Source organism: Triticum dicoccoides, chromosome 5B (assembly GCF_002162155.2).
Source record: "Triticum dicoccoides isolate Atlit2015 ecotype Zavitan chromosome 5B, WEW_v2.0, whole genome shotgun sequence".
Classification (NCBI taxonomy): Eukaryota; Viridiplantae; Streptophyta; class Magnoliopsida; order Poales; family Poaceae; genus Triticum; species Triticum dicoccoides.
Genome location: NC_041389.1, coordinates 17521583 through 17532533, shown reverse-complemented (window position 1 = coordinate 17532533; position 10951 = coordinate 17521583). Strand labels below are relative to the sequence as shown.

The following is a 10951-nucleotide window of genomic DNA, read 5'->3' as shown; positions in this document are numbered from 1 at the left end:
TCTTGTTCGAACCGTGCGAGCAATACCATGAATAGTAGTACCTGACGCTGACTGTTAGGGATTAAATTAAGGCTTGCTTATGTGGACAAACTGCCATATATGGCTACAGTAAAGTAAGAGAGACAGCTAGCTGGAGCACTATCGGCAGAAAGGAAGCATCGACGAAGGTTCAACCATGCTACTGCAGCAGCATGCAATAATATCCTCTCTTGCAGCAGCAATATCCTCACGTAGTCGTACGGTACAAAAGAGTGTACATACTTAATTGGTATACACAGTTCATTCCATTTACAGGCTCATTTGGCAGTGTGCTACTCCGCTCCACTCCACTCCACTCGAGTGGACTAGTAGTAGGCGTTTGACGATAGTACTCCCTCCGTTTCTTTTTACTCCGCGTATAAGTTTTGGTCAAAATCAAACTACACAAAGTTTGACCAAATTTATATTAAAAAATATGAACATCTACAATACTTAAACTATATAATATGAAAATACATTTTATGGTGCATCTGAAAATGTTGATTTCATGTTGTGAATGTTGATATTTTTTAATATAAAGTTAGTCAAATTATGCAAAGCTTGACTTTGACCAAACCTTATATGCAGACTAAAAAGAAACGAAGGGAGTAGTAAGATGATGCTCCCTGCATTATTTAAATTTAAAAAGGCTGGGTTGGTGACGTCGCCTACGTTCTGAAAAGGGCATATGCATATCAATATACAATCATGCATGCATGTCAAAGGTTTCCTCCGTTGGTGTGCGCAGTGGGCTGGACCGGAGATAAGAAGCGGAGCAATACATACTTCCTCTGTCTCAAAATAAGTGTCTTAATTCTTATACAACTTTCTACATGGGGCTCCCTCTCCGGCTCAACGGTCTCCGAAATGCCGCCTCTCTGTATACGGCTCTTTCGGATACCAACATTGTATTCTCTCACTCTTCTATCAATGAAATGATATGCCAAAGCGCGTATTCGTGAAAAAATAATCCTAATACAACTTTGTACTAAAGTTAGTTAGTACATAATTAAGCTTGATATTAGTTCCAGCAAAAAAAATGATATATACGTATTAACACGCCTTTTTCTTATAAGGAAATAAATTAACAAAAACAGTGGGTATATATGTGTGTCGGCCTTATTAACTTAATACGTAGTACTAGTACTAAACACATAGATAGATATTGATGTTTTGCTTTAATTCCTTCTATCTACGTGTGGTAGAGCTACTGCAGCCTTTTTTCTTCTTTTCTCAGCCGGTGCATGAGTGCCCTGGTGCCTCCACAGGGTGCTAGTGCCGATGCCCTTGCTATGAGCTTTCAGCATTTGGCCGCAGCTGTGGCAGGCTGCATACATGACCTCAGTATCCTTTTTGTTCATCTCTTTCTTCATCCTGGCGAAGTAGACCCAGACTTCCGATTTCACGACGGGAGGAGGGAATCGCACATCATCCCCTGATTCCGAGGGTGCCACTGTAACTGTACATACGTGTTAGGAAAAACCAAATTAGCAAAATATAGAGAAGCATTTTCGTGAAGTTTAAACATGAGATTTCAGATTCCCTACGTACATTGGTCTTCACAACCAGAGCTCTTAGGATACTCGTTGTGCAGATCTTTAAAAAGCTCCATTGCCTCTTCTTGTTGTACGTTGACAGTTCGAGTTGTCTCCAACTTACGTCTGGGATCTTGGGAACCATTCAAGGCATTTTCAAAAACACTGTACATGTCGTCCAGCTCCGTTCGGCAAAAATGCTAGACATACAAAGACTTACACGCTTTTACACGCTTTTTCCATCTAACAACCAATCACAAACCTCTCCCCCCCCTGATTTTCTCCATTCGGTATTCTTCTCTCGAGTGGCAGGCCACTGTACGAGTACACATGTGTGTTCAACGGAAAATCAAATTAGCAAGGTAAAGTAAAACATGTTACAACAACACTAGCACATAGTGTCTGGCAGTGGGTTACTAGCACGATATCTCGAGAGAAAAGCACACGAGATTTAAGATTTCCTTACATTGTTCTCCAAAATCAGAGCTGTCCAAAAACTTTTCGATATCTTCAAGATTCTCTCGGACGGGTTCTGTGATTGTCAGAGTGGATGGCGCGAGTTGGGTTGTTGCCGCACCAAAATGAACAACTGAAGCTGGACAAAGTGGGACAAGACACTCAAGCAAATTGCCTTTGCCTTTCTGGGCGAACAAGACCTTGCACATAATTTCTTTCTGCAAGGTAAATTAGCACTTGAGTACATTAATAAAAGCTTGACAATTAAAGGTAAATAAATTAACGCTTGAGTATATATGTTAATAATTAAAGACCTTGCATTGAATAATTAAGTATGTTAATAAGGAGTTGACAATTTTTAATTAAAAAAGTAGAGTACTAACTAAACTAGTAGCTAGATTCACGTGGTTAATTAATCACCTCGATAACGACCTCATCCCCTTCCTCCCGCAGGTTCTGATACTGGATCAAGATCCAGCGGTCCTTCACGGTGTCCGTCTTCTTCCCGATCCCGGCGTGCGGCTCGAAATCCAATGTCGTCTTCACCCCGATGTACCTGCAACGAGACTCTATGGCCCCAGCCCCACGGATCGCGAAGCGCTCCTGCTTCTTCCATTGCCCGTGCGGGTTGGTGTTCTCATTCGGCGTCTCACTGGTCTTGTTGGTCCTGGGTAGCACCAACTGCAGACCCGCCTCGACGAAGCACGGCGGGAGCTTTGATGGATGCCTTGAGGCGAGGTCCTTGTTCACCTGATCGGAGGACGCCTCGGAGCACCGCAGCGCAGCATTCACCGGCCCCTGCCCCTGCAGCACTAGGCTGCGGAGGTAGCATGTGGGCTGCTGCTCGATGGACATGGCCCCCACATGGTTCTCCTGAAGCTGGAGTAGTGGCATGGTGGAATGGCAAGTAACTGACGTACTGCTACTAGGCTAGCAGGAGAGTACGCAGAATTAATGGTGCGAGAGCTTCACTATATATGAAGGGAGAGCGAGCTGGATGAATCGAGGTCGATCGAGTATTTGATGGCTCGATGGTGTTCGGCGCCTCCTATTTTATAGATCGATCGCCCCGGCCGGCTACGAGGACGAAAGGAATTTCCGCGGCCATTGCCAATGCGAGACCGGCTAATTGACTACTCCCTCCGTTCGGAATTACTTGCCGCATAAATGGATGTGACTACTCCCTCCGTTCGGAATTACTTGTCGCATAAATGGATGTATCTAGACGTATTTTAATTCTAGATACATCCATTTCTAAGACAAGTAATTCCGAACGGAGGCAGTAGCACCGTAGGGTCGGGGTCGGGCTCGGTCTCTTCATGCGCATGCACGCGCGGGCTCATGCAGCTAGCTAGCTTGGCGCACTCACGCGAAAGCGGCATAGATGGGACATCGAACAAGTAAGCTTAGCTAGCTGACATAGTGCTATTGGGCTAACAGGAGAGTCCGTGTGTTTCCGGGAGGAGAGCCCGAAGAACTAGCTAGAAAGCAACCATCATCCGATACTGCTCCTCCCATGTGCTTACCTAGTACTCCCTCCGTCCGGAAATACTTATCATTGAAATGGATATATCTAGATGTATTTTAGTTCTAGATACATCCATTTTCATCTATTTTGATGACAAATATTTTCGGACGAAGGGAGTACCAAAAGGTATGCTCGGGCTCGGGATCGCGCGATCTGCGGGCCAGCTGGGGGCGGCGATCTTTCTCTTGTTGGAGAAAGTGGATAAGCCGAAGGGTCGACACCCCGTCTTCGTTAGATTCAAGAAGAAGAAGACGAGACAGGTATGTCCGTTGCCCAACCACACATTACATTTCGGCACCATCAGATATTCAGATACTGCTGGTCTGGTATTTATTAACTGAATGGTGCAACGCAAAATGCTAAATGCCTGTACTTTTTCCTGCTTCGGTTCAGTGTGGATGTTGGGCAGCTTGCCCTTAATTTCACAAGACAACCACATACACGGGGGCACAAGGGCATCTCCAACGCGTACCCATAAAATGAACAAAGTATCCATTCGTGGACAGTGATACAGGAGCTGAGCATCCGATCATGTACCTCAAACGTCCGCATACATTTCAAACGGAACTTGAAAAAACCTAGGTGATTTTCATTTAAACAGCACAATATTCATCACATTTTCGACATATTTCATTACTCTGGATGTAGACCTGGTCTGAATCCTGGCCGGCATGCGTGCTCCAAGTCATCTGCACCCAGTGTCAGCTCCGGGAAATGAAGTTGACATGAGACAAGGATCGCTCTGCTTCCATGTCCTACTCTTCCTCATCGGGTCCGCGGTCTAGATGTCGCCGGTCGAGGTGTGATCATTATTGACATGGTCGGGCTGGCCTGGTGGTCGTTGTGGCCCGGCGCGGGCGACGGGAACGACGCAGAGCTGCTGGCATGCACATCTATGATCACATGTTGTGTCTGCGTGTCTGACTCTGCCGTGATAGCGTTACGGCCGGCACGAGCACTAGGCACGACCCAGTAGAGCGTCCGCTGCTCATCGATGAAATTTGAGTGCTCCGCGGCCATGGCCGCCACGGCCTGCGCTCACGAACACATCATAGATTTGGCCCTCGGCTAGTCGGCCATGCCCGAGGAGGCTGAGATTGTAGCGCTGCTTTTCTCATGCTAGCTGGAATGCTGACACAGGTGCCAGCGATTGCTCCTCTTCCATTACCGCGTTGGAGTGCGCCTGCACCTGCTCCATGGTGAAGCCAACATGGATCGGTGTGGGCGGGAGCCCTAGATCGTTGTCGGATGCCTGCTCTGTCACCGGTCGTCGTCTCTCATCTTCGGTGAGCTCTCCAGCAAGCGGTCCTCTATACGCTGCGCATGATGGGCCTGCCAGCATCCACAAGGCTGTCCGACTCATGCCTCTTGGAAGGCGGATAGCGTTGGAAGAGCGGTGCAGCGGGAGAGAGGTGGATGCACTCGGGCTGGAGGCACGGAGCGAGAGTACGTGGATGTGGCTAGGCTTGGGGGATGCCGGCCGGTTAAATAGCCGGACTTTGGCCTTGGGCGGCGAGCTGGAGTGGTGCCACGCGGCGTTCACACCCCCGCTGGAGGAGACGCCCATCGGACTATTGAGTTTCTGAGCGATTCCGCGTGGGACCCGGCCATCAGTTCGATGTGACGGACGCTCCCGATCACGCCTGGGCCTTCTCATATCCGCTCCATACTTAGATTGGATTTGAGGTGTGCCGGTCAGTCCGGGCCCTTTAAGACGTCCGTGTGGGTCACCTTACTGTGACCGGTCACTGATCGGGCTGTCCAACCGGTTGTTTGAGACGGGTTTGGGACGTCCGGCTGTAGACGCTCTAATGGCCGGTCACAAACTTTTTGCTCTTAAATGTACCTACTACGTGGTGTCTAGGAGCTTTGCTACAACCACGTAAAATAGCTATGGGGATTTAACGTATGGGATTAGTTGCCATTGTCTTATTAGCTGGAGGAGGGAGGGAGGGGCACCCTGGAGGGAGAGGTTGATGAGAGGAAGACACATATTCACTTAGATAATTTTCGTAACTTGCTTTATTACGTGGTAGGACTTTCGGGCGTCTATAGCCCAATTGAGCTACACGCCGACACTGGCTACAATATATATACACGTACGTGTACGTGGTACGACCTGCATGCATGCATACATGCATGGCGGCTTTCCTTCAGGCGGTCGTCTTGGCGCCAAAAGCATGAACTATGCATGCCGCCGCCGGCCTCGTATGAAGAGAACCGAACAAAGTAATGAGTTTCATGGAAAGTGGAGTTTTGTGCTCGGGCTAAAATGATTGAGCTTGGTGAACAGTAAAATTAAAAAAATATTGAAAAAAATCAATAAATTTGAATTTTCTTAGGTGAAAATTTTGACATTACGCTCACAAAATTTCATCTTGAAATCACATTCTTGGAAGTTGTGGGAAAAAACAAATTTGATGCTCCAAAAGTGCAATTTTTTAAAGCATTTTGGAGTGCTGATTTTTTTTTGCCACGAATGCCTTTTCAAGATGAAATTTTGTGGTCGCATAAAACATTTGTCAATGTTTGCACCAAAAAAAACATTCAAAATTTTTTGAATGCTTTTTCACTTTTTTCTTCTGATTTTACTATCATCCCGAACTCAAATGAGCTTGGGAGCAGAAGATGACCTTTGGCTTCATGCTTCGTCGATCGATGATCGTAGAATATCTCTACCCTCTAAAACTTGAGGAGTCCCGTGTCCACAACTCTGATGGTAGTATATAAAATCGGGATTGCTAAATCTCAGTCGACTAAGTCTTTTTGTCAAGTGACATAACATATTAAAATGCAAGTCTCGGTCGATTGAGATCCAGCCACACTCTATATAAAGTTACAAATACGAAGGCATGAACGAGCGTCCGTTTTTGTTGTGCCGGTGGCTGGGTTTCGTGTGGTTCCACTCCGGCGACTCCTGGGGAGTCATTGCAGGTTGGCTTTGAGCTGGGTGAAGGGGACGGAAGGATGTTGGATGCCGGGGTGGCGGCCTTGAAAGGTGGACTGCATGGTCGGTTCTCGGGCGAGCGGGGTTGCGGGGTGGTCGCGTTTCTCCTTGGTTGTATGGTGGTCGAGAGCGAGGTGGTTGGGGATCCTGGCGGCGGTGGCGCTTTTGCAATGGTGTCTCGTGCGGATGCCTGTTTTGGTGGCGGCGTACTTTGTGACCGTGGTACCTCGGTGTGGCGCATGTACGACTTCGGCTAAAAGCTCCGTGCTCCGGTGGCGGAGATGCATGTGGGTGTTATATCTCTCTTAGGAGAGTCATTGTGGCCCCTCTCCCCATGCCAGGGCTCCCGGAGAAAACCCTAGATCATGACAATGATCTTGGCGGCGACGACATGTTGCGTTGTACACTCTTGGGGATGTTGTCGTGGAGCTCAGGTACCTTTCGGCTGCATCTCATCGACACCGACGGGTGAACTCGGACCCCAACTCAAAGCTCCTTCGGCTCTGGCAAGGGAAGTCCCGGTGGCATCCTCTCTCTTACAAGCAATGTCGTAGTTATCGCTCTCGGTCCCCATCGTATGCAGGCAGGATCGGCTCTCCATGGCCCGAAGCGACAGGGCGGGAGGTCCTTTCTGACGAGTGCTTGGTGTGAGCATTGCATCGATGTCCGGTGTTTTCTCATGGAAGCACGGTTATCTTCTGGCTAGTAGCCTTGGGTGCTTCTTGGTGGGGCGTGGGTACTCCTCTACTCTTGTTTTATCTTTGATATGCTTTATATATGTAACGGAATCCAAGCTTGTTCAGTTAATACGTAGACGTGACTGCAGCCCAACGCTAAGTCCGCCCATGTCTACTCGGGCCACATCTAAACAAACGAAGACACTTTCACTAAAAGAAACTAACGGAGTCACAGAGACACAAGAAGTATTGCTAGCGAGGTCACGAACAATCTGTAAAATGTTATTAGGCACAAACTCACGAAGCGACCAATGTTGAGAAAATCGTTAATTGATAGCTGGCCGGTTGGCTGGCGCATAGGGGATTAATTAGTATAGGCTAATCAACCAATTAATCAATTAATTGGCGGTTCTATCGATTTATCGGCTACCCGTTGACACTCAAGCTGGGATTAACCATATGTTATGTGTTTCCGAAAAGAAGTTCGCACACGTTGCATTGTTGCTTAGGGTTACCTCCATACTGATAAAATCCTAGATTTTTGTTTTGACGAAAAAGCAGTTGGGTGCTGATTTCATTGATGAAGAAGGCAATGTTCAAACAGCTACGAAATGATGTTTGGCGACGGGGACCAAAACCTATGTACAAGTGGAGTGCCACCTTCATGCAAAAACAAGCTTGGAAGAAGGGTGCACATGCAGGCACGTTTGTACACTGAATCACCCGTATGTGTGAACCCAAATGATGCATCTTATAATATCATGGATGGATGGACCGAAAACACGATGGGGGAAACTATCATGTCTGCTGTCAATTCCCTCAAAATTAACTTGCCGCGCTCAAGTCCTAGATAGATACGCAGGCTCGGGCTGATTAGTCTCGGGTGAGCCAAGCAAATTAAGTATAGGTACACACGTACGTACGTGTGACCGAAAAACGAAGAAGAGTAATCTCAGGACAGGGAGAGCCCGACGAGCTACAATAGGCAAATTTGACAATTTTGACCTGTGGACAAAATCAATTCACAGAATAAACTGGGTGTGAAACTATTTCACACCCTGACCTTTTTGTGTAGCGCCCGCGACACCGGCGCCACACCCTACGGTGCAGCGCCTAGCTAGCGGGCGTTGCACGCCAGTCCACCGTGGCAGTCCTGGGTCCCGCACCCAGCTGTGCAACGCCTCGGTGTTAGGCGCCCCACATTGTGCAGCGCCTAGCCGTCGGCAACTTTCATTATTACCCGCACTTTGAATAAGTGAATCTATAAAAAAAGAAAAACTTCCAGGTTACGACAAGTGACGCACATGCAGCGCGACACTTGTCGCAACTTTGAAAAGTTAGAGTGATCTTCGCAAGGAGTTTCCCAGAACCTATCGCACACCTTACTGGGCCGGCTCGTTAGTGAAAGTGCTAGAGGTGAGGCGGTGTTCTATCTCGCGCTAGGCGAGATATAGCTCACGATGGTTTTTCGCTTCGGCCTGTAGCAAGTGTCCGGGATGGGTTTCATGGAAACGGCCCCGAACTGCCGCGGCAACCACCACAGAGGAGCCCAAAGCCAGCCCAAACGCAAGGAGCTGGACGCCGGCCGCCGAGAGCGCTGCTTTCTCCCCCGCTGCCGACTGCCACAATACGAGAGCCAAGGCGGCTCCTTCGAATCTCCTGCGGCCACACCGGCTGCTGCCGGAGCGCAGTCCGCCGCGCTGTTCCTCCCTGACTGGCCGTGTGGGGAACGACGCCCGTCTGCGGTCGGCGACGGCGCCATGTACAACCACGGTCCTGCTGCTGCTGCATGAATGACACTGTGAGCTCTTGAGGAACTGGAGCTTGCATCTCATCTACAGGTGCGCTTGGATTTGATTGAATTTTCCCCCTCTTTCTGTCAGATTCCAGACAGGGGAATGATACAATTGCAACAGTTCCAGACGCCATTTTACAGAGTGGTGAAACTTCTCATGCAACTTGAACGGTAAAATATTTACAGCTTACTGTAACATGTTTGCAGGTGAAGATTTTAGCTAGTGATCATCAGATATGTGGCAGTAGTTTTCACATCTTCGGCTACTGATCACATCTCACTAGTGAACAAAATCGTGGTTGGCCATCGCAATCGTGTGTTAAGGATGGTAGGTAGAACACATTTCAGGCCACCAAAAAGTATATATATATATGCCATGGATATTCCAAATTTGACATGTTAGTATGTTGCTATCTGCTACACAATTCATTAATGTCTGTCCATGAGCGTCGACCTGTTAATTAGCCTGACGGCGGCTCCCATGTCCCGACCGCATCATCATCAGCATAGTACAAACAACAGCCTGAGGAATAACAAAGCCTTGGCCACCCAAGAAACAAACCAACCACCTTGGAAGTAACACCCGCCCGGTTGCTCGCTTCTTCGAACTTGAAAAAAATCGCCCGGCCTCCGAGCAAGAACACAAGAACAACACGGTCGGTTTCCTCGGCACGACACACCAGGTCAGCAGCGCACACACATTTCTTTTCCGGTTCCGGTTTCGGGTCCTCTCTATCATTTAAAATTCTCAACGAAACGGGAAATAACATACTGCTAAACAATGGCGTGCCGTCTCTTAATCACTTGCTTTCTTTTTTGGGTGAGAATAATCAGTTGCTTTCCTTGGCATGCCATTGTTTAGAAGTAGTTCAATGCTGCAATCTTATCCTATTGGATTTGCCAAACGTGCACGGTCTTCTTCGTACTCCCTCCGTCCCAAAATTCTTGTCTTAGATTTGTCTAGATACGGATGCATCTAACACTAAAACGCAACTAGATACATCCGTATTTAGACAAATCTAAGACAAGAATTTTGGGACGGAGGGAGTACTAAATACAGGATATATTGCTGCTGCGAGGAATAGACAAGGTGAAGCAGATCTAGTATATATATGTAGTATGACAATGCTAACAAGTAACAACCACCCCTCACCTCTTCCCCCCAACAACTCCAGCTCTATATCTCTATCTCTCTAGCCAATAATTGATTGTTCGGTTGGTTGGTGTTATCCTTTTCTGTCCCTCTTCTCCTCTTTCTCTATAGCTTTCAGATGGGGGGCACCTTTACAGCAGCCGCGGCGGCGGCGGCGGCACTGGTTCTAGTCATGGCTGGCTTCTTGGGAGCTGCAAATGCCAATGTAAGATTCCAGCAAGAACTGTGATGAAATTAATCTACCCCTCATCAGGTCACCATGATTCTCTGCTAAAATTGAGCTTTGGATTGGATTTGAATTCAGGTGGGCGACAAGTGCTCGACGAGTGCGGACTGCGGGGCGGGGCAGTGGTGCTTCGACTGCGAGCCGGAGCTCGCCGGCTCCCACTGCGTCCGCTCCGCCGCCACCAACCCCTTCCAACTTGTTGTAAGAGCTTGCTTAATTCTTCCAGTTGTTTGTCTCTTCTTTTTTTTTCCTGTGTCAGGGAAGGAACAAGAACAAATTTTGAGTTCCTGTATTCCTCTTTCCACAAATTCTTGGTTGACAAGATCTGGTTCCGAAACAAACAGAATGCGGTTAATGAGATGGGCAGATTGTAGTTCACCTGACAGCAAAGATTCTCTTGTTCAGTCCATTCTGACAAAACAATGGATTTTATTAGGATACTTCCATAATTATATTTATTATGTAACCCTGACAGCTGTATATTGGCATCACATTCTCAACATGCATAGAGATCTCAGTAAGATATGACAGGGCTTTATGGCCTAATTTTCTCTCAAAATCCAGTAAGTTTAATACTACTCCGTCCCATAATCTAAGACGTTTTTTGACACTACAT

General features: G+C 47.6%; 1 protein-coding gene across 1 annotated transcript in view; it reads left to right on the top strand.

Moving 5' to 3' along the window:
* The first annotated feature begins 10000 nt into the window (after positions 1-10000).
* LOC119307095 (PI-PLC X domain-containing protein At5g67130-like) overlaps positions 10001-10951 on the top strand; it is a 3158-nt gene continuing 2207 nt past the window's right edge. The window contains exons 1-2 of the mRNA XM_037583189.1: positions 10001-10314; positions 10414-10536. Coding sequence (XP_037439086.1) covers positions 10228-10314; positions 10414-10536 — 210 coding nt within the window. The 5' untranslated portion in view covers positions 10001-10227. The remainder of the gene's footprint in view (positions 10315-10413; positions 10537-10951) is intronic.